Below are 26,017 nucleotides of genomic sequence, written 5' to 3'. Positions count from 1 at the left end.
TACACCTATTCGTCATTTACCACCAACTTTTAGTTGGTGGTAAATAACGAATCCCCACACCACACTCCCCCTACATCTCATTTCAGGATTCGGTATTTACCGAATCGGTAAAATTACCGATTCGGTAATTTTACCGATTCGGAAAAAATTACCGAATCCTGAAATGATCCCCCTACATAGCAAAAGCCTAAATACCAGTCGGTAACTGTATATTTAGCGAAAATCGGCCGTTACCGACCGGTATTAGGCTACCTACATATGGCCCTTAGTGTACTATGAGAGGTAAAATAGTACTTTGTGCATTATAATGCAAATACCCTAAAGGAGGAGAACTGATACATAAAACGCCTAACAGAATGACGTGACAGAGAAATACTGCTTTGGGTGGAGCCAAACTCAACTCTATGTATATTTTTAAGATATGGTAACAACAGTTCAAGGACATCAAGTTTATTTTGTTCACCAGACAAATAGACACAAACCCCTGCAATGCAAACCCATTGGATTTAGATTAACTGTTTTCAATATGGTTGTAGGAAGGTGGATTGTCTTGGTGCTATGGCAAGATATGCATCCATATCCATACAATGTTCAAAACTATGCAAATGGTTCACTTATAAAATACCTTCACCATTAGGGTGCGTACTCTAAGTAAATGCATTGCACTGTGAGCTCAGCTTGCATCACGGGCAGGGATTCCAATTCAAAACATGTACAAATATTTGCAAAATGAAACAAGTACTTGTAGAAGAACAAAAGGCAAGATTGGGTTTAAATTTATATTGAAAGTAAATCACCAGACAAGTGGTCGTGCAATTTTAAATGGCCAATTTCTATAATGCATAGATAATAAATAGTTAGAAGAATGGTATTACCGGAGCTCGTGGTAATCAGAACTCCGGTTTAACAAAATCACTGGCATATTGAGGGCACTACGGTGATCAACAATCTGCACCTATTCATAAATAGAGCCTGTGAATATTCATATATTTGAGAGAAAGAGAACACCGTTATGTTCAGCATTCGTTATAATCAGAAATCTTGCGTAATCAGACCCTTGCCAGAACCCAAACCCTGACATAACATGAACACTGTCATAATCATAGGGGATATTATCATAAGTCTAGTATGAGAACACTGGCATAACCATCACCCCCAATCCCCACTCTCCACCTTCCTCTGCCCTGAATGACCCTACTTCCAACCGCTCTCTATACACGCTTAACACTGTTAACGACTTATCCTCTTATGACCTCAGGGACCTCTGTGACTCCTTCCTCCCTTATCTGTCGGTTCCCTACCTTCCCCCTCAACATGCCAATATTTTTCGTGATCACGGGCATCAACAGAATCTCATCCCCACTCCCTTCCCCCCGACCCCCTGCTCAACTCACCTCCATCCAATGCATTACTACATCAGATAGCCCCAAACCCCCTCTCCTGCATGCTAGTAAACTGCCGCTCGGCGGTCCGACATGCAACCGAATTATCCGAAACTATACTCAGCGAAGACATTGACATCACCTTCCTGACAGAAACCTGGTTAAAGGACCATTCAACGGCTTTTCTGGACCTAATCATCCCACCCGGCTTCTCTATCCTCAAGAAAGATAGACCCGTAAAGAACGGTGGCGGTCTAGCCAGAATATATCAAAACGTCCTTAATCTCTCCCTTCTAAAAGACTGACCACCAAACCTTTGAATACCTTGGTGCTGAACTCTCGATACAGGGCACCCCCCCCCCCATCCGACTGCACAACATCTACCACGCGCCGGGCGAACCGCTTCTCTTTGCCGAAGAACTATCCGACTTCTCACTATCCTCTCTTTCAAACCCCAAAAATCTCTTCCTAGGTGACTTCAACATCCATTGGAACAATTTAGAGGATCCTATAGTCATGCGCCTCAGTAACCTCCTAGAGATTAATGATCTCAAACAACTATGTCAACATCCAACCCACATCAAAGGAGCAACTCTTGACGCTATCATTTCTGACAGCGACCTTACATCCCTTTCCAGCATCACTCCCATTGACTGGTCGGACCATCACCTCATACTTTTTAAGATCGTAACTAATCCCGCTCCACCAACAAAAATCTCCAAACCCTTAAAATGGTCCAGAAACCTTAGTCAAATTCCCTCAGACGTTCTTGAATCTGAACTCCAAGCCAAACTCCTGTTCACCCCTCTCTCCCACAATGCCAACGAGCTCACGGAGCATATTAACAAGACAGTCAATGAGGTGCTGGATCACTTAGACCCTCCCAAATTAAACAAACAAAGAAGCATCCCATCCAACTCTTGGTTCAACTCGGATCTGAATAACGAAAGACGCTCTCTTAGACAAACTGAAATAACATGGAGACAACACCCCTCTCCCTCCCATCTAGCACTCCTCAGATCAGCAAGATCGAAATACAAGAAACATCTTCAAGGAAAAGGCTAGTTTTTTTCGTTCCCAGCTTGATCGCGCCAAAAATAGGCCCAGAGAACTGTTCAATATTGTTAGAAAACAAACATCTTCTGCCCCCCCGGAGCGGATTGCCTCCACTGAGAGATGTGCAGAAATCGCCAACTTCTTCTCTGAGAAAAATCGCAAAAAAAAATCGAGCAATCTTTCCTCCCTACCCCTGCCTCGCCTACCCTTCTACCTGCGGGTGTTATCTTTTCAGCCCTCTCGCCCACGTCGACCCCGCACCTTCATCCCAGCACTCCAACACATAGTCCTGTTTCTACCTCTCCTGTTTCCTTCCCCTCCATTTTACAGCTGAAAAATAATGCCTTCTGGCAAAATTTCCATCCTGTCGCTGAACAGGAAGTCCTCAACATCATTTCTAAACTTAAACCTTCTACGCACTCCAAAGATCCCCTCCCCCCCAGCCTCGTCCAGGACCTCAAACACATCATCGCCCCTTACTGGACTTCAATCATTAACTCCTCCTTTGCCACGGGGTCTGTCCCTGGCTCTCTCCAGCTCGGGCAAATCACTCCCATCCTCAAAAACCCATCAGCCGACCCGAAGGACCCTAACAACTTTCGCCCCATTTTGAACCTCCCACTGCTATCTAAAGTCCTGGAAAAATGTGCTCTCCGACAACGACAATTTCCAACTACTTGACCTGTTGCAATCCGGTTTCAGAAAAGGATGCAGCACGGAAACAGCCATGCTCAAGATTGTCGACGACCTTCACTGGTTCCTTGACAATGGGGAGTCATGCCTTCTGATTCTGCTTGACCTCTCCGCTGCCTTCGATACAGTTAACCACGACTCGCTACTTAACTCACTCAAAACCCGTTTTGGCATCAACGGTCTAGCCCTCAAATGGTTCTCCTCCTTTCTCCAACACAGAACACAACAAATCAAATTCAAGGACTGCCTCTCCAACCCCACGGCTCCATTCTCTCTCCCTCCCTCAATCAAACAAGCAGGAATTAACTACCATCTCTACGCGGACGACACCCAACTGTACTACAAGATCAAATCCCACTCCGATATTCTTCACCTTAACAATGCCCCGAGTATGATCCAATCCTGGTTCCTCTTCAATCACCTCAAACTTAACCCTAATAAAACCGAAATCATTCTCTTCTCACCCAAAAAGAACAAGCTCCATATTCAAGGCTGGCTCTCTGACCTCAATGCCCTGAACTGCTCGCTCTCCTTATCTAACTGAGCAAAATCTCTTGGCTTCAATAGCAACAATAAACTCACTCTTAACAACCACATTAAGAATGCGGCAAAGGGAGCTCTCTGCACCCTCCGTCATCGAAAAAAAACTCAAACACTTCATTCCTTCTGACGACTTTACATGGGTTGTCCAATCCCTAGTCCTCTCCAAAATAGACTATGGTAATGCTATCCTCACTGGAATCCCCAAAACACACCTTGCTCCTCTCAGATCTGTACTTAACTCCGCCGCCAGGCTAATCACCGACTGCAAGCGCTTCGACCACATCTCCCCAGCCCTCAAGGCCCTAAACTGGCTACCCGTTGAGGGAAGATCAGCATACAAGACTGCTTGCATTACACACAAAGCCCTCCACCAACAAACCCCACTATATCTCTCCGACAAACTTGAAAAAGCGGGCTGCGCCCGGCAGACGAGAAGCTCTAATGCTCTTCTTCTCGTCCCCCTCCTATCAAATAGGTGCTCCACACAATCCCGTTCCTTCTCGGGAAACGCCCGAACATCTGGAATGCCCTCCCCAGAGACCTGCGCTGCAACCCCTCGTACCACAGCTTTAAAAAAGACCTCAAATCCCACCTTCTTTGCAAATACTGGGGTCCGTAATCGCTGCATTCTACCCTTTATTCATCCCTCGGTATTCATTCCCCCCTGACAGTCTTTTTATGCCCGACTCCTCTCCCTCTCCGACTTTTTTTCTCCACTCTAATGCTACCCTCCATCCATTTAACACTTACCTCTAGCTCCTCCCCTATTCTCCCCCAAACTCGTTGCTCCCTTCTCCTCTCGTTTGCTCCTTTACACTCTATTTCACTCGATTTTTCTTCTCTTCCTCACTCAACGAACCCGATCTCTCCCTCTCCCCTTTCCTAATTTGAGCGGTGCTGCATGTTTCGGTCAATATACATCTGATCAGCCCTATCCCATTTAACTGCATAAACGAAAGCCTTGTCCCGGGTAAACTACCCTCCTTTAGCTCCCTTGCCTTTTTTATTGTTTCTGTGTTAATTGTCTGCAGTGACATTTTCGTTCTACTCCTGGCCATAGCTGTTAGTTTATTTTGCTTATTTAAGAAGTGTTTTTTGTTAAATGTGCAATGTCTGTATACTTTCTTCGATCCAGCTGAATCTACTGTACCGACTGGAATCTTAATGCTCATGTAAAGCGCTCTGCTACCCCCGGGTCTTGAAGCGCTGTATTAAACTTTTCAAATAAATAAATAACTAGTTTCCTCACTGCATGGCATCAAACGGAACAAGTGGATTTTTATTGGGCAAGTAGATTTGTAAATCAGCTTGTCCTTTGGACAAGTAGATATTTTATAAACTTCTACACCACTGAGTGTGGTGCCTGTTTGCTAATGTCCTTTAACACCTCAGATACATTAATACAATTACAAAACATTACCTGTTCTGGAATATTTGTCTGGATTTGCTCAATAACAAGCAATACACTATCCACATTTTCATTTTGTGATTTTTCTGTACTATTCTTTTTTAACCCTCTCCATCGGTTAGTTGCTCTCTGCAGGACTGTGTCAGCTTGTTACTTTGGAGGGACACAGTATCATGATGTGGTTCTTTGGGGAGAGGATGTAGCTTTACGGCTAGAGCGGTCGACCTCGAAGCTGGGGAACCGGGTTCGAGTCTCAGCAACGGCACTCAACATCCTGTGATTCTGGGCTAATTACTTAATCACCCCGTGCCTAACAAAAATGAATGTGTCCTCATGTAACACAACTGGTGCTCATGTAAAGCGCTCCGATACCCGATGTCTAGGGTCTAGTTCGCGCTATATAAAACTCTTTAAAAAAAAAACAGATTTTAAAAAAAGGTAGTTGCCAGTAAGAAGAGTTCCTAATCACTGCTCCTCCTTGCAGATATTCTTTGTTCAGTTGCTTTTGCGGGACAGCTATTGCCAAATTAATTACTTGATTTTTCTAGGTCTTTGCAACACCATTTGAATGACTTGTTAGCATTCCTTTATACCATTTAACAATGTAGATTCTTCTTCCACATACAACTGATGGTTTGTCAATAAGACTCTCCAAGTTTTCTGAGTTTCTTTCACTCCATGCATTTTAGGATTACAAACACTGTGTTGCATGTTTTGAGCAGGTGTTTTCTTTTTGTGACCCAACTATATAGCCGGGTCAAAAGAACTTTCATGAAGATACTCTAGTATGTGAACTAAGACCATCACATTCAATCGAGTTTCACTATTTGTGGAGCTACTAATTTGAAAGGAATAAGTATGCTTCACTTTACCAGCCCCTAAACTGAGTTTGAGATCTGAGGTTGTCAGAACATTACTGGTTCACACAGTTTATTTCTCCAACATGATGGCACTCTGGTAGCTTCAACCCTTATGCCACTATTCTGCTTCTTAAGCAAGCCGCTGCTCTGTTTATTGCTGTTTGAGTGGGTGTTTTCTTTACTAGCTGTCCTTGTTCTGTGGGTGATCTGAGCGCACATATCCATGCTTCCTTTATTTTGGTGATTTCTGCAATCACAAATTTATACCTTTTTCAATTCCAATATTCTACTACTGCACTTTTTTGTCTTAAACTACAGTTGAGCTTATCCCAGTTGGATCCAAGATTATACCTTATTTCAGCACCTGCGCTGCTTTACTTTTTACTTGCACTTTTCAAATATACACTTTTTCCTCTCTTGTGCACAACAGATTTACTGGAGTAAGCCTGCTACCGGAAATCTTGTTTGTTTCAGTTTTACTATTTCTTATCCTTCCCCCTAGGCTGTCGATTACCATTCTTAAGGCCACAAGCACATCTTCAATCTGAACCCATGCATAATTTCTTGTTGCTATCATCATCTTGGTTTACATGGTTAAATCCAAAAGGAGGATGGGGTGGAGAAGGGTAATTCATGCAGGTTTCGCTTGCTCCGTCTGATCAGACAATTCCTGCTTCATATGCCTGACATTTTATCTCTACTGTGCTTTTATTCCACACCCAAAAAAAGATTTTTTTTTAAGAGTTGTTTTTTTGTTTCTTATATTTAGTATACTATACATATATGTAGAAGGACAATGTGAACAGTCTTCGAATTTATCTGTTCCTTTTTAAGATTTTTTTTTCAGTGGCCCCTTTCTGTAGAGCTTTTAGTTGCTTACATGCACTAACCCAGCAATGCATTCATGGTTTCGGAGGGGCTGGCACAGAGGTCTTTTAGTCCAAGTAGAGCAATTACTGGACTACGTCATTCTAACATTTGTTGTTTAAATAGGAACAAGTTAAATACAAGGTTAACCATCAACAAAATAAATAATGAAGTAGAAGAATACCTTCATGTCGGTCTGTGGTTAAATACCCAAATTACCAGATCCATATGCTGTCTCTTTGCAAAAGAAGAAGGGTAAAGTCGAGACAAGGTGAATTTGTATCAGTTCAACTTACTAGTTGGGTGTCTCAGCTACTTCACCATATTGTTCATCTCCTTTCTCTCAATATCATCCCTTCCTCCGCTTCTGACCAACAGAACATGTATTCTCCAACCTCTGATTTGCCCCTCAGCTCACAAGCTGATCAGCAAAGACCACTCCAATCTGTGGATAGGCATCAGTTATCTCGGACATAAGATTTTCACAACCTAGGTTCAGTATGCAAACATAGCACATTCTGCTAGGCATACACCAAGTTCCTCTACAGGAGTGCTCAACAAGTCTTCACTGTACTTCCACTGGTATGGTACATTTTGTTTTTTACCACCACTTTTCAATTTGTTACTCCAGCAACTGATAAGACACAAGCAAAGACAGAAGATACGTCAAAGGTTCATGAGAGTGGTTATATGAATTAACATAAGGCAAAAAGCATAATAATCACAGGTGCTTATTGCTGAGGTACAGAGTGTTAATGATTATAGTTTTCTAAGCAACAACGTGTACTCTCAGAGTGTTGTTCTGTGTTCTGCTGCCAGTGGAAAACAATGCAGGCAAGCCACACAGCTTCAATAGCTGCTACCACCGTTGAACACTACTCTCAGGCTTTTCACCAACACACTCGTCCCTTAAAATTCTGAGAACTCCACTAGCGACACAACAATGTGTAACACTTTAGTGGCATTTTAGGATGCAACCGAATGGTACACCATATCTTTAAAAAACTAACTTAAACACTGGATGTGTGCAGTATTTCTTTCCAGAGCAGCAATTTGAGTGACAATGCAGGAATGTTTTATTTGGGCAATGAAAGACTTTAGAACCCTTAAAAGGAGTCTTCTTTAAAACAGAGGATCAATAGTTACATTACAAATCTAAGAGGATGAAGCTCGAGCAATCTAACTTGCTTGGGTGTATTCACTATGTTCCTCGACTGTGGTACAGCTTTCATGCTACACCATCCAGAAAGTGATTCAACATACTCAAAATGTAAAGCACAGGGATTCAAGTTGAAGCCGGTGGCTCACAGAAAATCCAACTACTCATCGCTGCAGGTTAAGCTTACTTCTTTGTGTGCCGCAGAGTTAGACTCCCAGTATCGCTGTACTTTGTTGAAGGTGATATTGGTGCAGTCAGTCAAACCACTCAGGAAGGTGGCTCCAGACTTTTCAGTAATTGCAACATTGTTCTCGTTCTCCATGAGGTGCTGGGAAGCTTCTTTTTCCCCCTCTGTGAACAAAGGTCCTGACTGGATGTCATTGTGGAGCTTCAAGGCATCTACTGTCAGGTTACTGTGCTCTATTTGAAGAGAGAGATAAAAGAGAAAATAAGAAGGAGAGAAATAGAAAAGAAATCAACGACACCGTCAAAAACATGTAGTGTGTTACAAGAGGCTGTGTATCCATGAAGTAGCTTTGCACGAAAACAGTACTGTATAGGAACCTTGAATTCATAATGATTAAAATATTACGGTCATTTGTAGGAGACTGCACCTGCAACACTTGATATTCTGACCCTTTATTTGGATTTCAGACCTTGTTCCCAGTAGCTTCAGCCAGACTTACACTGGTCATAATCAGAAGTCAAATCACATCTTTATTCATTTCTGAGTAGCTCGTAATTAGCCAATCTTTCAGCAAGTATTAACAGTAAAGGTTTCATTTGTTATGAGAATCACTTTAAAAATGGTTTCATTTAATGAAATGAGGGATGTGCTGCAGCGATTATGGAAAAGTAACCATTTTGTCAGGCTCCTGACCAGGTTCCTCAGAGTCCAGCTTGAAGCTGTTCCCAGCTGGAAATTTACTACCATTTCATAGCGAAAGCCTCTGCCAGCCTGCTGCGGAGTCAAGCAAAGGGGACCTAATTTGTGTTTTAATACAAAGCTCTGGTAGCAGATAGCTATGCTATACAGATCATCTTATTCAACTGTACAAAATATACATGTATGGTTTTTTTTTTAACCAATCTTATGGTCAATGTCATAATGGCCATAAATTTTCAGATCATTTCCTCACTGTGATAATAAATCCCTTGGTTACAATAGCTCGCCATGTCCACATCCTAGTAACATGCTTCACAATCACCGACAGGATTGCACACTTGAAGAAACTCGCTAGCTTACCTTCAATGGAGGCTACTTATTAAACATCAAAAGCAAATCCCTTCAAAATGCCTTGAAGTGTCTTGCACAGTATCATGTCTCACCACCTATATTTTACAATGTCCCACTAAGTACACCAGCAACGCCAAACTTCGTTTTGGGTCCATTCATACTGCTTTTGTACAAATGTCACCTACATAATTTTCCCAAGGTAAGTCGTAAATTGAATCCTTTAGCATTATTGTTCCCCATGTCATATGGTCATGTGTTCATATGCTAGAACTAGGCAGGATAGTTCCCTCATTCATGGAAGTGTTTGAAGCATCAGTTGGGAGAACAAAAGGTGACCAAAACTATCCCCCTACCAGATATCTGCTGATTGATCAACTGATCTACATGGTAACAAGCGAAGCATGGGTAAGCACAGAAGCACCTCCAAGCTAGTGTGTTCTTACCTCTTCTACTAAACAACTGCATCGCCCTCACAGAACATCCTAATCATTGGCTTCTTTTGATACACAGATCAGATTGACACCTATGCACTCATCACTGGCCGACTCAACTGTCCTAGGAAAAAGTTTTATTTTGAAGTGTAAGAATTTGCTGGTCTTACAGATCCTAAATCACAAGTAGGTTCTCTTAGGCCCTGAACACAAGCTTGATAAATGTTATATTAAAAAAAGCATTACTGCAGGCGGAATCCTACTTCGCATGAGTTAAAAAATAAAAGATATTTTAGCTTTATTTTGAGAAGACCCACGGAGTACCAGAGCTCATTAGATAGTCAGTGCTGCAGACCCTTTTCATGTATACCATCACACGTCATCAACAGATGTCACAAATATATATAAGCGCCAAACAAAAGTATCATGCTGGGGCAAACTAAAGCAGAATAAAGCAACCACACCCTCAACTCTGAGGGCATGTAAGAGGGGGCAGCAAAACACACTCTGTCGTGCACAAAGCAATAAAAGGCAAACCCACCAGTACCTTTAAAACTTGTCAAAGGCATTTCTTTGAGGAATCTCAGATCTTATGCGACAGCACTTCATGCAGGCTCAAAATATGAAAAAACAAATGCACTTTTTGAGCTCTATCAAATTAAGTTCCCTCCCTCATCTAGAAGGTCAGCCCATTACAGTTTGTGATTTCTACTGGGTGCTGCCTTCGATCGGGTGCCAACTGTAAGGTACCAGTATACCTGCACCAGTTAACACCCGCACCAACATCACTGATAAACCATTTTTAAATATCTTCTAGTCCTATGAACAGTGTGCAACCCACCAAATTGCCAGACCTTGTAGCCCTGGTATACCAGGGAAAATAGAACATAAGATTCAGTCAAATGTCCCATTTGCAAAACAGCAGCATTCCATTTCTGGTGATTGGGATCTGGCTCACATATCAAAGTTGGACTACTGGGATATGGATACAATCTCTGCAGCACTGACTCATTCCCACTAAGCTAGCCTGCCTCGAACCCTGGGCTGCAAGGATAACTAGAACAAAGGGTGAAGATACATAACAGTGCTTTAATCCTACTGACCGAATTGTAACTGGAATATTTGGAGTAGTTCCCAAAGTAACCAAAAGTCCACAACACAGAACTGCAAGCAAATACTGACAACAATCTATTTAACATTGCTTAAGTTGGAGGAGCCTAGCGCGCAACCAAGATGGCCGCGTAGGCTTGTGGCTCCCGAGGGCCTCCGCAACCTCCCACGTCTATCCTGTCATAATCCTGATTTTTTCGATGGGCTTTTGTTTTTGATCTTGCGCTAAGGTGCCACTCGTTTTCCAAATCGAAATTGGACTCCGGGAACGTGTTTTTTGGCGATCTGAAGTTTGCGGCCTTCTCCGGCCTTGGTGCCGAACTCGGGTTGGTGAGGTGTCCGGCTGCGAATTGAACAACAGCGGCATGCCAGGCTGGGCCTGCCCCGGACCCCGTGCTTTCACTTTCGGTTTCGAGTTGAGCTACCAAGACTGATGCGTGGGACATTGGGAGAGCTGCGCGGAGTACGGAGTGCAAGGCCTAGTCTTGAACTGTAAACTGGCTTCTTTCAGTTAGCGGCCCGGATCTCCAGGCCTTCCTCCGGGTGCTGGAGGGTGCTGACCTTGCTGATCGCTGACGATGACGACGAGAGTGGACGGCGACAAACTGAAACCCAAATCTACCCGGAGGGGAGCCAGTCCCAGGCCAACAATATGGACCGCTATGCACAGCCAAAGGGATCCCCTAGTGGATCGCGTAAATCGCCTGAGCCGCCCAGGGAGGCCTCGGGCGCCTCATCCGAATTGACCCTGTTGGATGTCATGGGGGCCATTGAGGAGATGAAGGTGACTGTGAACCAGCAATTGGATACTCTGGCTAACAAATTGGACTCGGTGCTGATTGATGTCACCTTGGTCAGAGCGGACCTGTCGAAAACCAACGACCGGGTCGACTCATTGACCCAAGCAGCGTCGAGCCTAACGGTAGATGTGGCCGCCTTGCAGACGACGGTGCGGAGGTTGCAGCTCGCCAGTGACCTGACCGAGCGTCGCCTTGAGGACTCCGAAGGCAGGGCCAGACGGAACAACGTCCGCATTATCGGCGTGCCCGAACGGTCGGAGGAGTCTGCTGTGGATCTTTTTGTGGAGGATCTAGTGGTGACTCATCTAGCACCCAAAGGGCTGAGCAAATTCTTCGCTGTGGAACGGGCCCACAGGATTCCGGGGGGTGCGCCCAAGGTGGGTGCCCCCCGCGGCCTATCATTGCCCGACTTTTTAATTTTCGGGACAGGGACGCTATCCTGCAGGCGTCGAGGGTGGCTGGGCCATTACGATTTGAGAACTCTAATGTTAGCTTTTACCCAGACTTTACACAAGCGGTTCAAAAGCAACGGATGGGATTCTCGGCCATCAAACGGCGCTTGAGAGACATGGAATTCAAGTTTGCGATGCTGTTCCCGGCTAGGCTGAGGGTAGAGTTGGATGGTCGCTCCCACTTCTTCGACCGGCCGGAGGCGGTGGGAGAGTGGCTGGATGCCCTGCCCAGGAGTCGGGATCGTGAGGGTCGGATGGCGGAGAGCGGAGAAGGTTTGCCGGAGTAGGAATGGAACTGTGATCCTGGTGATGGGACTGTATTGGTAACGTTTGGCACCTGTGGCTGCACTGGACTCCAGTTTGTGACGCTTTGCCCCGTGGTATTTGGAGGTTGCGGGGGGCTTGCTGGGGCCCTTTCCTCCTTCGGGGGTTTTTTCTTGTCCTTTCTTCATATTGGGGCGACAGGCACACTGCATGTTGGGGGGGCTGTTTGGGCTCACGCAGGGGTGCAGGGAGGGGGAGTTTTGTTGGGGTCAATGGGGGGGGGTTGGGGTTTGTTTGTTTGTTTCACAAGGCAGGGTGCTATTTTTTGCTGTGCTATTATGATTGTGCTCCCCGGGAGGGGGATATTTTGTGCTGGGAGGGATGGGGGGTAGGGGACTGAGACTTCTTTCCTGGAATGTGAATGGGCTGGGGGACAGGATAAAGCGGGGGGGTAGTCCTGCAGTTCTTGAAACGTATTTCGCCTGACATTGTGTTCTTGCAGGAAACGCACCTCATAGGGAACTCTTTTCATGCCATGAACAGACGAGGATATCGCCTCCTGGCCCATTCTGGTTTCACCTCTGGCTCTAGGGGAGTGGGCATCTTGGTCAGGACCTCTCTCCCGCTGGTGGTGGATGAGGTGCTCCACGACGACAGAGGGCGCTACACTGCGCTGGTGGGAGGGTAGATTGATTTCGCTGGTCGCGGTCTACGTGCCGCCGGGCCTGCAGACGGCCACCTACGCTGATTTGGGGCGCCTGCTGCTTAGGCTCCCGGGGGGGGTGTTAGTACTGGGGGGGGGGGGGGGGGGGACGACTTTAATGCGGTGGTTTCCGGTGTTGAGGATAGATACCCCCCTGGGGACCTCCCTCGGGCCCAGAACTGGCTGGGGGGCTTTCTGGATACCCTAGGACTGATAGATTGCTGGCGGTTGAAACACCGTGGACAAGCGCAATACACCTTCCACTCCGGGGCCCACGGTAGTCTTTCGAGGCTTGACTATATGCTAGTGCCTGCGGCCCAGGCGGGGATGATCGGAGAGGTGCGACATTTGGCGCGCGGTATATCTGATCACTCCCCCCTTTTGCTGCACCTAGATATCGCCCTGGGGGCTGAGGGGAGGGTGGCTCCGATCAACCCCTGGTACCTCCGGAACCCCACGATTCGTGCAGACCTGGTCAAGTCTTTGGAACACTATTTTAATGATAACGTGGGGTCGGTGTCGTCCGCCGTCTCCCTTTGGGAGGCCTTTAAGACGGTGCTCCTGGGCCAGGCCCTATCTCTCATTTCCCACACCAAAAAATGCGAGGCGCAGGAGGTTGTTCGGCTAGAAAATGAGATCACCGAGTTGGAGAGTGATTTGGAGCAAGGCGTTACGGATGACAGATTGCATGTGCTGGAGCTTAAGCAGGCCGACTATAAGGCGCTGGTTACTGAATCTGCTAGGAGTATGAGCAGGGAGCAACAGGGGCGATTGTACGATATGGGTGATAAGGCAGGGAAGTTGATTGCCTGGTTGGGTAAGAAGGAGAGAGCGAGTCGAGTGGTGCCGGAGATTGAGAGGGTGGATGGTGTGCGTGTGACGGACCCCGGTGACATTGTTGATTGCTTTGCGGATTATTTTCACGGGGTCTACTCTCCGGTCTCAGAGCGATCGGAGGAAGACTCTCGACTGCTGCTTCGTGACATTACTCTGCCTTCCCTATCTGATGAGGATAAAGTATTGATGGATGCGGCCCTATCGCATGATGAGATTGCTTTGGCCATTCGCTCCATTGCCTCGGGTAAGGCCATGGGTCCTAATGGACTTCCCATCGAATTGTATAAGCTGCGCCCAGATGCGATTGCCCCGTATCTCCGGGACATGTTCCTTGAGGCTCAGGCGGCGGGCTCCCTCCCTTCTGACCAACGCCTTGCTACTATTGTTGTTATCCATAAGGAAGGGAAGCCGCGGGATCGGTGTACTTCTTACAGGCCTATCTCTTTGTTAAACGCGGAGCCCAAAATTCTCGCCAAGGTACTGGCCAATCGTCTGATCCGGGTTGTGGGCGACCTGATTCATCAGGATCAATCTGGTTTTATACCCCATCGCAATACCGCTTTGAACCTGCGGCGACTGCATGGCGTCCTTGCTCGCGCCCCGTTCATTCGAGAGCCGGCCATCTTGGCGTCCTTGGACGCTACCATGGCGTTCGACACCTTGGAATGGCCATACATCTGGGCGGCGTTGGCGAAGTTTGGGTTTGGCCCGGGGTTTATCGGTTGGGTGAAATTGCTTTATGACAACCCACTGGCACAGGTAGTGGTCAACGGACGGGTGTCGGCTCCCTTTGTTTTGGGTAGGGGCACCCGACAGGGATGTCCACTGTCGCCTCTTCTCTTTGCGCTTTGCTTGGAGCCCCTTGCGGAATGGTTGCGGTGGCAACCCTCGATACGTGGCCTTAGATGGACGCCGGAATACGAGGATCGTGTTTCGCTATATGTGGACGATATCCTTTTGTATCTTGCTTCTCCGCGTAAATCGCTCATTGTATTGGTGGACGTGTTGAGCTCCTTTGGTCGCAACTCTGGATTGGTAATTAACTGGGCTAAGTCTTGTGTATACGTTCTCTCCGGGGAGGCCCCCCCCCTTCCGCAGGGGTGCCCTATCCAGATTGCAGAGTCGGGATTCACGTATTTGGGTATCTTTATAACCCTGGATCCGGTGGCCCGGTATGAACGGAATCTTCTCCCCCCCCTTCAGTGCCTAAGGGCGGATGTGGCGGGTTGGCGGCGGCTGCCGCTCTCGCCGCTCGGCCGGGCAGCATTGTTCAAAATGATGTCGCTACCACGCTTTTTGTACGCCCTGCAGAACACTATGGACGTAGTGCCGGCCCGTTATTTTCGGGAGGTGGAGTGTCTCCAGCGTCGATTGTTTTGGGATGGGCGGCCGCGGATTGCTCTTGCCAAACTGACCCTGCCGTGGTATGACGGGGGGGAATCGCCCTCCCTGACATTAAGCGATATTACTGGGCTTCCCAATTGGCTGCCGTCAATCACGGGATGTATGGCCCTGCTTTGAACCCGGCTTTTGAGATGGACAAATTGCTACTGCCAGGCGGGGACTATAATCGAGCACTATACTCGGGGTCCCTTGATGCGCGGTTGACGGGCCCGACGCGGGTCGCGGTGCAGGTGTGGCATGCAGCAAATGCGGCGATGGGGTGGAGGGATCGCTTGACTCGGGCTACGCCATTGTACGCGTCCCAGCGTTTGGGTTGTCTGTATACTACGAAGGGCTTCGAGAAGTGGGATACGATTGGTATCAGCACGGTAGGGGATCTCTGGACGTAAGGGAAATTCAAGACGTTCGACATGCTGAAAACGGAATACCAGTTGATTGATAGGGAATACTATCGGTATGTTCAAGTTCATCATGCCTTGTGCTCCGTGTTTTCAGACGTGGCGGCTATTCCGGAGCATTCCCCGTTGGAAGACAGAGTATTGGACGGCTATGTGCCGGATAGCACCATTTCGTTGATTTATAAAAAGCTTATCAATGATCGAATGGGTTTGCTGGCCTCATTGCGGGAGACATGGATTGCAGACGGTATAGAACTGGACGACGAGGATTGGGTGTCAGCGGTGGCCTCCCCGAAAGAGGTGGCTATCCCGGCCCGATTGCGGTTCGTCCAGCTTAAGATACTGCATAGAGTGTACGTCACGGGCCTGGCCTGATGCGTATGGGGTATTCGGTGGATGGTTTGTGTAAGCGAGGCTGTGGGCTACTGGGGACTTTTCTCCATATCTTGTGGGAGTGTCCGGAGGTGACTCGGTTTTGGTGCAGAGTGCATGCGGTGTTAGAAGAAGTCACGCATGTTGCCTTGTTGCCGGAGGCACGTAGATGCTTGCTGAATGTCTGGGAGCCGACTGATTACAATGAGACGCAGACGCAATAGGTGACTCTAGGCTATATGATAGCGAAGCGTGACATCGCACAATTGTGGGGCTCCCAGAGGCCGCCAACGGTCTCCGAGTGGAAGGAACACATGGACTGGTGTATGTTTAGAGAGAAAACGGTGTATGTGGTGTATGTTTAGAGAGAAAACGGTGTATGTGGCGAGAGGCAAGCCTGGGAAGTGGATTAAGGTGTGGGGTCCCTGGAACTCCTATCGTGGAGGTATTTGCGCCCCGCCCCAGACGCGTGAGATGGATGCCGCTCTGTCTTCCCTAGCCCCCGCATTCCTGTATGCTCCTGCGACATGCGACTGTCGCTTCTGCCTTGCCCCCCTCCCCCCCCCCCCCCTCTGTCTACCCGGGTTGGTCTACTCCCTCGATACGAGGAGCACATGTTTCTGCCATTGACCTCCTCTGCCTTGTGAGTTTGATGTTTTTTGTTTTTCAAAAATACGAAACCTTTCCTGCTTGTTTTGGGACTGCGGCTGTGGCTGACTGCTATGATTAGCACTTTAGTAACTTTTTTGCTGCTTCATTGATGTGCATGTTAAGTCGTGCCTAGGTTTACACTGCGTTTAGCGGCCGGCCTGTTGGTTGTAGGCCCATACTTGTATCTTTTCGAAATTGTAATAAAGGTTTTTTTTAAAAAAAAAAAAAAAAACATTGCTTAAGTTATTATTTTTAGGGTGCATGGTTACAACTCTAAGTGTTAAAATACGGTTTAGATTTGTATTTTGGTCCCAGAAGGTGCTAGGATATTTTGGTTTTCTTAACTACAATGAATCTGAAAAGCACTATTCATGTGCAAAAATACTTTTCATAATTATTAGCTTGGACTTCATCTTTGGCTTGTATAATCAGCAGGTTCTTAATTTACTGCCACATCTTGGAGTATGACTTGACTGCTTCTTCAAGCTACAGCTGAAGAGACAATTCCATCCTAGATGGGATCCTCAATCGACAATGGCCTATATTAAGACAATACTTTAACAGTCAGACCGTGCTCACCAAAAATACTGCCCACATTTCAACTACTCCAAAGGAATGCACTTGCTTACCATCGAAGCTAGGATTAAATTCAAAACATTTTACCTCACTAATTAAGCTAGTCTCCTAAAACAAAATCATTTATCTAGGCAGCCTACTTTGTTAGAAAACAACCGAGATTTAAGACCTTTCAGGCACTGACCTAAACTTTCCCTGGTACCACAACCTTCAAGGGGATCCAAGAATTGAATCCATGCCCTGGACAGTCAGGAAATAATTACAAATCAGACTTCCATTAATGGCTGAAACATCTATGTTTGACGATTAATCCAGAATCTGTTCATCAAAGTTACTGCCTCAGAAATGTGGCCAGGCTTCATTGATGGGCAACTGGCATGTGCATTTATATGGGGTTGTGTAGGTGGGCAGCTCAATCAATTAGGGGTTGAGTGGGTGTGTGAATGAGAGCGAGTAGGTGTATGAAAGTTAAAAGGTGAGTGAATTGTTGTTTGAAGGTCTAAGGGAGATAATTAAAAAGTGTTTACTCATCAGAAGTTACAGTGTTAGGGTCTTGGTGGACGAAATGTCCAAACTCAACAATTTTCCATACCACATAGGTTTAAATGGCTAAACCTCTTACAGAGACTGACTCAGCTTTCCATAATTTAAATGATTGCACTTGTGAACGTAGATACCAGACAGGTTGGTCCCCCCAATGAATAAAAATAGCATCAGTCTTAACATTTAGAATGGTAGGGAATAATAACATGAATTGGCGACAAAGTTCCACTTGTCAGGGATTCTTCTTTAGCAAATGGTTTAAGAAGATTGGGCATGGTCTTTTCTGATGTATTCCCAATTGAAAACAATTGCCTTTTAAGCATTTATAGAAAGATTAAAGAAAATGATAGCTATATGCTGCAGAGAAGAGAACTACCAGCAAAACAGTGTAAAGGAGAAACAATGACTCCATGAACTACTAACTTTTGTTTTAGGCTTATTTGCGAACTCTTTAGCATTCCTAAGAACGGTGTAGTGCAGAAGGGGAAATTACTCAGTTTAATTAAACTAATATGGCTGAGATACTAATAGTGTGCAAAATCGGCATTAGAAACAGGAATGTTTGAGGTCAATAATAATAAGAACCTACTAATATTGATTTGAACAATGGCACAGTCACACAAATCTTAACAGCGAAGCTTATGTTTTATTGTGCCTCCATTTATGCAAATATGCATCAAGCTGTCACAATAAAGAGAATCCCAAGATAAAAAAACATGCCTGTTGATGCTCCATTTAACTAATTAAGAGGGTCAAAGCACAAGTTCAGGACTAAGTCTTCATAAGACCCCATGTGAGTTTTCATAAGCCTACTTTAAGGCTAATTAACAAGCCTGCGTGAGACAAGGATTTCAGGTTTAAATCCTATAGATGTATTCAAAGATAATCATTACAGAAAACATAAATATATCAAGAATTTGCATGAAATAAAAAAAAAAAATTCTGATGGAATGTTTAAGTACTAAATCAATAAATAGACTAAAGCCGAGCCTGCTCAGGTGGAAAGCACAAAAATAACTGGTTTGTGTTCAAATTAGCACAGCTTTTATAATGGCTCAGGCTATAGAGGCCACTTCATGGCATGGTATGTCATACTATTAATGTTTCTAAAACGTAAACCAGTCAATAATCTGGTAAATGACATACTTCGAGAGACACCTACTTCCCAATACATTCTATAGGACAGGCTATGCAAAATTAAGGAAACAAACTGACATTTTATGCAACCAGAAACACAACAGTTTGTTCATCTAATAAATTACATTCACAGTACCGTGGCTGGACGCCTTGAGAAGTTACAAAATAAAGAAACGTCCTGTGTATTGCTTCGTTGACACAGTACAAATATTACATTTGAAACACCAAAGAATGAGGGTTCTTTTCAATGACTTGCTCGAAATGGAAAACCATACAAAAATACAGAAAGAGAGAAAAGTACATACTCTCATAAACTAAACGCGCACTATTATTCTACAAATATGAATAGCTGTCAATGCAATCTGACTAAAGCTGTGTCATGCTAACTGAGCCACATTTATTGTTAAGCATTATTTGTCATTAGTAAATACTGGCCAACAATTTCAAGATTCCTTGCCCAGTATGAAGAATTTCACAAAAGGGTGCCCAGTAACCAGTCATATGAAAACCCTGCCTCTTGTCAGTGTGTTTTGTGTTGCATTTAGGGACCCCATCCCAGACCACTGGATTGTATAGTTTTCAGTTCTATGTATTGAAAAATGATTGCGCTTTCATCACAAAATGTGAATAGGACTGCATATTTAATGTTTTTTATTCCTTTCTTTTCCAATGCAATTCCACTTAATGTCTAAGCTCATCTCTTAGTCTTGCTATATAGACCCACGATGGCGGCAGATTGGTGTTCACAACAGTGCATCCAGTGATCAGTCTATGAAAACTCTGCTTCTTGTCACCCTTTAAATCTCGGTTGCCTTGCACACTAACACCACAATGCATGCAAGAAAACTGTATGACTAAATTAGGTCTCCCGATACTAAGGGCCTCATGTAGGTAAATAAATTTTACCGTTGCTTAAATACCGAGCCGTACCGAATCGTTAAATTAGAATCGTTAAGTTATATGTAGGTAAAAATTCGGTAACAGTTACCGATTCGGTAACATTCGGTAATCACGAATCGGAATTCACCGAATCGGTAAATACCGAGGTGGTATTTACCGAATCGGTAAATACCGAGGTGGTATTTAGCGATTCGGAAAATACCGAGGATACTACCACCTTCCCTTAACTAAGTAGCTAATATCATAATTATGTTATAATAGAAGGTCTCTTAGGCTTGAATAGGGGACCCCATACCTCAAAAATCAGCTCAGTGAAATCACATCACAGGAGCCGTCTCGCAGGAAGGCTCGTCTTCGGTCTGAATAATAAACATGATGTCTGTGATATGAAAAGCACCAACTGTCAGGTATTTGCAGCTGCGCGTGTGTCATGGCTAAATAGTGGGTCGAACAACCTAGAGTGGAAAACATGTATTGTGTAAAATTCCAGACTGTGTGTCACAGCATGTACAGACCAAGGTCGCTGCGCAGAGCTTGGGATGGGAACAACAGAATGCACTCGTCTGAAGGAAGTCTCGAGTCAGCAGTTTATTCAAGAAAGAACATGTAAACGCAGTGTCGTGTGCAAAGACAAAAAGATGGCTACATAACATTCAACGTGGTCATGCTAACTGAACAATGTATGTACGTATTCAGGGAGAACTCACTACACGCCCCCTTGAGCGAAGCAATATTTGATAGGCAAGAAAAGAGAGAACGCAGAGTTCAGTATCGTCAGAGCAGAACAAGGCGTAACCAATGCAGCGCCAAAGTCCTAAAGTCCAATTAATTGCAGCATAAAATTCCAAATAACACAATGCAAGTATAGTAAAAAACTCAAGCCGACCATCAGGAAGAGAAAAAAGAGAAATAAAAGAAATAAATGTTGCGCCAGGGTGCTGTCCAGTAGCACAGGCGCAATGGACGACAATCCAGTTAATCCATGAATGTATAGGCAGCATATGTGGCCACGGCTTCCAACAAAAAATCGTTTGCAGGGCCACTAAAAGTCTCAGCCATCCAATTAAGTAAAGAAAAGGAACATACGTGTTCTCCAACCAACGGAGCCTCTAGCACAATCAGAGGGCACCCGGAATGTTCCTCCAAATAGCTCATGGACAAGAAGTCGTAGGCTGCCGCTGAGATGTCCCAATTACCCAGGATACCATGCGCCGCACCACACGCCATGATCCGGACACCAGAACAGGACAACTCGTGAGACACTAAGGGCCTCATCAGTCGATCGAAATCCGGCACCGGAGACACCATGTTGGTCAAGCACAAATCCAGAGGCCATTCAAAGGGACAATCCAGGCAGTGTAATACAGGTTGTACGCAGGTGAAGTAGGAATACCTTAAGGATAATCCATAAGCCAGGCTCAAAGTCGCCAATGGCAGAGTACCATAAAAGTCAAGCATCCTATCACGAAGAAGATGCAGACGGGACAGGTGCTCGTGTGGCACAGAAGGAGCAGCCATTCCGGAGTATGAAAAGGAAAAGCAGCACACCTGCCACTAGCGCCAGGAGCAGCGGGACACCTCCACAGATGCTCGAGAACAGTGAATGAACAAATGCCGGAATTACACCAAAAATAGGTTGGAAAGAGGTCACGAGACCCGAGCCCACATGTGTAAAAAAATGAGCCAGGCCGGTCGTGGACGAGGCATTGAAAATAGTTTGGATCAAAGAGCCGAAATGCAGGGGGAGGTCAGTATTCAGAGGCGCCTGTACCTCAGTGCGCGTATTAGCAACGTGAAGGACAAATGTTTCACGAGAGGAAGTCAAAGGCACCTCTTTGTGGGACAATAGCGCTCTATTCTGCTCAACTTGTTGAACTCTGCTTTCAAGGTTGGAATCGAAGGCCAGATGGAAACATCCAGCCGCACATGCGGGGGTGGAAGAAGAACAGTATTGCAGCAGACAACTTTATGCGAGACAGTTATGTACGGGATTCCCACTCACATCCCGCAGCAAGCTTCATTATTCAACATTAAATAAATACCGTTTGCAAGCAGAGTGAAAGGAGGTGTAATCACAGGCACTGGGATACCTCGTAGGACGCACGCCAAATTCGGGGCTTGTACATTGCATGCGCCGTGTACTTGCATGTGCCTATTGTCTCATGTATGAATCCTAGAAGAGAGAGTGCTGAAGCTATTATCTATAACGGCTAAAGCCTTCTCCATGTTTGCTTGGTCAATAGCTCTCAATCTGGAAGCCGCCTCACTGTGCGACAACTTGCAGACTTCGTTGTAAATAGCATACGCCCACCTTTTGGTTGTGCCACCCACAGGACCATTCACAAAATCATTCAATTCGGTATGCACATTGATGGAGTGGGTGGACTTCCTGATCCTGTAGATGTGCTCTGTGTCAGCTGGTGGACAGATTGGGATGTGTGTACCATCAATGCAGCCAATGAAATGGGGGAACTGTGCCATGTGAGAAATGTCTGTTTTTGTTTACTGCAGTGCAGCCTGTGTGTTGTGGAAGCTGATGTAGTGGTGCATTCTCTGCATCATGGCATCCAGGAAATTCCTGACGGAACGGGACAGGCAACTCTGGGATACACCACCCACCGCAGCTGTCACCACCTGATAACTGCCGGATGCCAACAGATGTGGGCTGCAGAGCACCTGCACATGTGGGGGTATGGCGTGCGCCCTTCTTATTGGCTGGTCCAGGAGTGGGTGCAGGTCCCTGATTAAGGCCATGATGTTTTCGGGGTGTAGCCTGTACCTCTCATGTATCTCTGCATCAGTCAGCTGGAATAGTGTGATGCGCTGTCTGTAGATGCGTTCCTCCCGTCGCCAAACCCTCAGTCCTGCTGCCTGTGGATGTGGGCGCCTTGCAATGACGTACATAGCGGGCATGTTGTCCACGCTGTTGCATTTTGGGATTGCTTATCTGCACTGTTGATGGTTACCACCTGCTTTCAATCCGTGTTAATTACCGACTCTTATTTACCGATTTTCTTGGATTTCTTAATTACCGAGTGCTCCTACATGTCATTTTAATTTTTACCACTTCATATTTACCGATTCGTTAATTATGTATTCGGTAACTCTGATTCGGTATTTTGGAATTCGGTAAATATGAATCGGTATTTACCGCCTCATATTTACCGAAAAGTGGTTTTTGGACTCCTACATCTCACTTGTCTGAATACCGGTCGGTAACGGCATATTTACCGAAAATCGGCCGTTACCGACCGGTATTTGGCTACCTACATGAGGCCCTAAATGAGGAGATGCGATAGCAATTCAAATTGACAGGGACTTTTTAAAATTGTCCATTGCATCCAGCTTAAGAGAGCTGTAATGATCTCATAGGCTGGGATATTGTGTGGAAGGTATGTATGCATGTGAAACCGGTATGACAAACTATATGAAATGAATGATAGGTGGTTCACAACACGCACAACCGAGTGATGTGTACGTATGGGAGCCTAACGCCCAATAATCATCTATACCCCAATCCACTTGACTCCATAATCTATAAAAGAACTCGATATTAGAGATAACTCTTCACTAAAAAATATACATTCCAGAATAAATAAGGAAACACTAATGACGGAGTTCTAAATCAAAAGTAAGGCAAAAATAGATAACAAAATTTTAAGTAAATGAGATACAGTGAAAAATGCATGGAAATGTCATGAAGGCTCAAATACAAAATCATATAACTTAACCCTAATTAGTCCGGTATAGACAAAAAGCCCAAGGGTCAACTCAAAGTGTACTGACAGCATACCCAAAAGAAAAACGTAAGACAAAGGATTAAATCTCAGAAGAAAAATGAAAAGTCACCCAGCAGTAGCTGGACAAAATGAACCCCATAAAAGATATGACCATAACAAGCCTCTTAATAAAGTTCAAGAGCTTTTAAACATAAATCACATATTCTATTGATAGATTCTGCAAATTCAACATGGTATGAGTCACATTTGCAAATCAGAAAAAGCAACGTAACATTTTAGATCTTTGAACGCTAACCCATTCCTTAAGGTAAGAAAAATCTCCCACCTACTCGCTCAGCAACTGCTCTCCATGGATGATCAACACAAAATTAAACATTTCTCAAACAATGGCTCATAGAATTATGTTGCCTTCATAGGAACTTTCAGTGTAAGAAGTAGTGTAAGAAGTTCTTGAATAGGATACTTTGGGCACACGATGGAAGCTTAAATTTACAATACACACTTCCTAACCCAATAGATCCTTTTAAATCATTGACGTAATTCACTCGAAGCACTGCAGGAACAAGAGGAGAGGTGGTTTGCAGGGGGACACTGATTGGGAGGGAGATTTAGCAGAACACTTAAAACTGAACCCATATTAAAATAAATACGGTCTCATATGAAAATTTGGCATAACTACTTCACTGTATTTATTACATTTCAAATGACTCTGTAAACTTGTTTCAAGAGCAACACCATTAATCAGTTACGATTATATGCACCACTAATACTGTCAAACTTCAGAAATAATTGTCACCCTAAATTCAACTTTTGAGAGAGAAAAAAACTACTGCAACCGCCTAATAAACTGTGCAAAATACACAAGTAGCATAACAGACCGATTACAACAAGCATACTAAAAGGTATCAAATGCTTGAAAAATTGGCATGACAGTGCTTCCAAAACCGTCAGTTACTGATATACCAGCATTACAAACTGCCAAAAGCACGACATCTGCCGTAAAGTGCTCACGAAGCAAAGGATAACTGTGTGATAATTAGATAGAAACACTAATTCTTAAAGCATAGAGACATTTCTAAGGTCGCTATCCGCCGGCAAAGTGCTTTGGCGCCTCGTCGGGAGTAGTAAACACTATATAAAACCCAATACCATAGCACATTATACTGAGATTGGAAGCCCCAAGCTGGAAAAGACATGGAGTGAAGTATGAACCCTGAGCATGTCCTAAATGACAGTGACAGTTTCATAGGTCAGTGTCACTCAAAACATTCACAATGTATGTGCTTGAAATGCTCCAAAATGTAACACCACCTCCTGAATTAAGGGACCATTAAGAAAACTGCTGGTACATCCAACTTCCCAAAACCACCAAGTGTTACTTTTCCTACCTGCAGGACGGCTGAAAAAGCGGCTCCTTGCAGCCTCACGGTGCCGTCGGACATCAGGGTTGGAGTCGCTGCTATGTCCTTTCTTCCAGCGCTTTAGCTTGCCGGCCGTGCCAGAGCGCAGCTTCCCGGTCTTCCCCATGATGTCTACCGGCAGTAGGGTACAGAGTCAGCGGGGTAAGGAGAGGGCCCAGGCAAACACATGTGCATGCAAACACTAAAGGGCATGAACACAAAAGAAGGACAAGCACCGTAATCCTTACCGCAGCTTGTAATGTAATGTAAACATTGTAGCCATTTTAAAACGACTATATCGGTAGTTCGGTGGAATACTTTGTGTACGGAAGAAAAAAAATGCATAAAAGCAGGTTACGAGCTAAAAACTACTTTACATTTTTGAAATATCTTTAAAAGTAGTAGCTATTTGGCAGAAATGTCAGTTTTCATTTTTTGTAAATGTTAACGTCATACCAATATGTTAAAGCAATTTTTTTTATTTTTGAATGATTTGTAAACACTTGAAAAAGATTACATAAACTATAGGTTTGCTTATTTTTCTGACTATTTTCCTTGATATCAAGCGAACATTCTTTAAGTCAATATGGCCGCTGAATTTTAGGCACTAAGTCTAAGTCCACGTTATCGTGCATAGTCTTTCTTTTCTGGCTATGCTATGACTGGGGGAACACGATTCGCCAGAAGTAGACACAAACCCATAAGTAGCATTAAAAGACTTGTAAAGAAGAACTAGAGTGTCAACTTCGCTCATAAAATGTACCAACAACAGGTACCATGTTGCAGGGCACAAACCTTGTAGGAATTCTTCAATTTCCGAGGCAGAAAAACGGTTCATGTTTATGTTGTTATCATTTGTAACAGTGGACCCAAGACATTGTAGGTATGTTTATAAGCACTCGTCGTAAGTGTTTTCAGTTTGTATACGAGTGACAATGCCAGGTTTTCTATGTGCTTACATGGGACGTTTCAATGCATTATGTGTGACACTTTGAGCGATAACTTGTTAGTAGCAGATAGGATTACCACCTGGTCAGTTAAATCCAGGCCGGTAAAAATATTAGGAAAAACAATAGCATTCTGTAATTCTCCCT

General features: G+C 44.8%; 1 protein-coding gene across 1 annotated transcript in view; it reads right to left on the bottom strand.

Annotated features, from left to right (window-relative positions):
• The window catches only part of RRP12 (ribosomal RNA processing 12 homolog), a 362,034-nt gene extending 336,899 nt beyond the window's left edge, over window positions 1–25,135 (bottom strand). The window contains exons 1-2 of the mRNA XM_085606394.1: window positions 24,912–25,135; window positions 8,156–8,388 (exon numbers count right to left, since the gene is read on the bottom strand). Coding sequence (XP_085462520.1) covers window positions 8,156–8,388; window positions 24,912–25,050 — 372 coding nt within the window. The 5' untranslated portion in view covers window positions 25,051–25,135. The remainder of the gene's footprint in view (window positions 1–8,155; window positions 8,389–24,911) is intronic.
• Between the last annotated feature and the right edge of the window lie 882 nt (window positions 25,136–26,017).

The sequence above is a fragment of the Triturus cristatus genome, chromosome 1_2 (genome assembly GCF_964204655.1).
Source record: "Triturus cristatus chromosome 1_2, aTriCri1.1, whole genome shotgun sequence".
NCBI lineage: Eukaryota > Metazoa > Chordata > Amphibia > Caudata > Salamandridae > Triturus > Triturus cristatus.
Note: the sequence above shows the minus strand (reverse complement) of the source record. Positions and strands in the feature narration are given on the sequence as shown.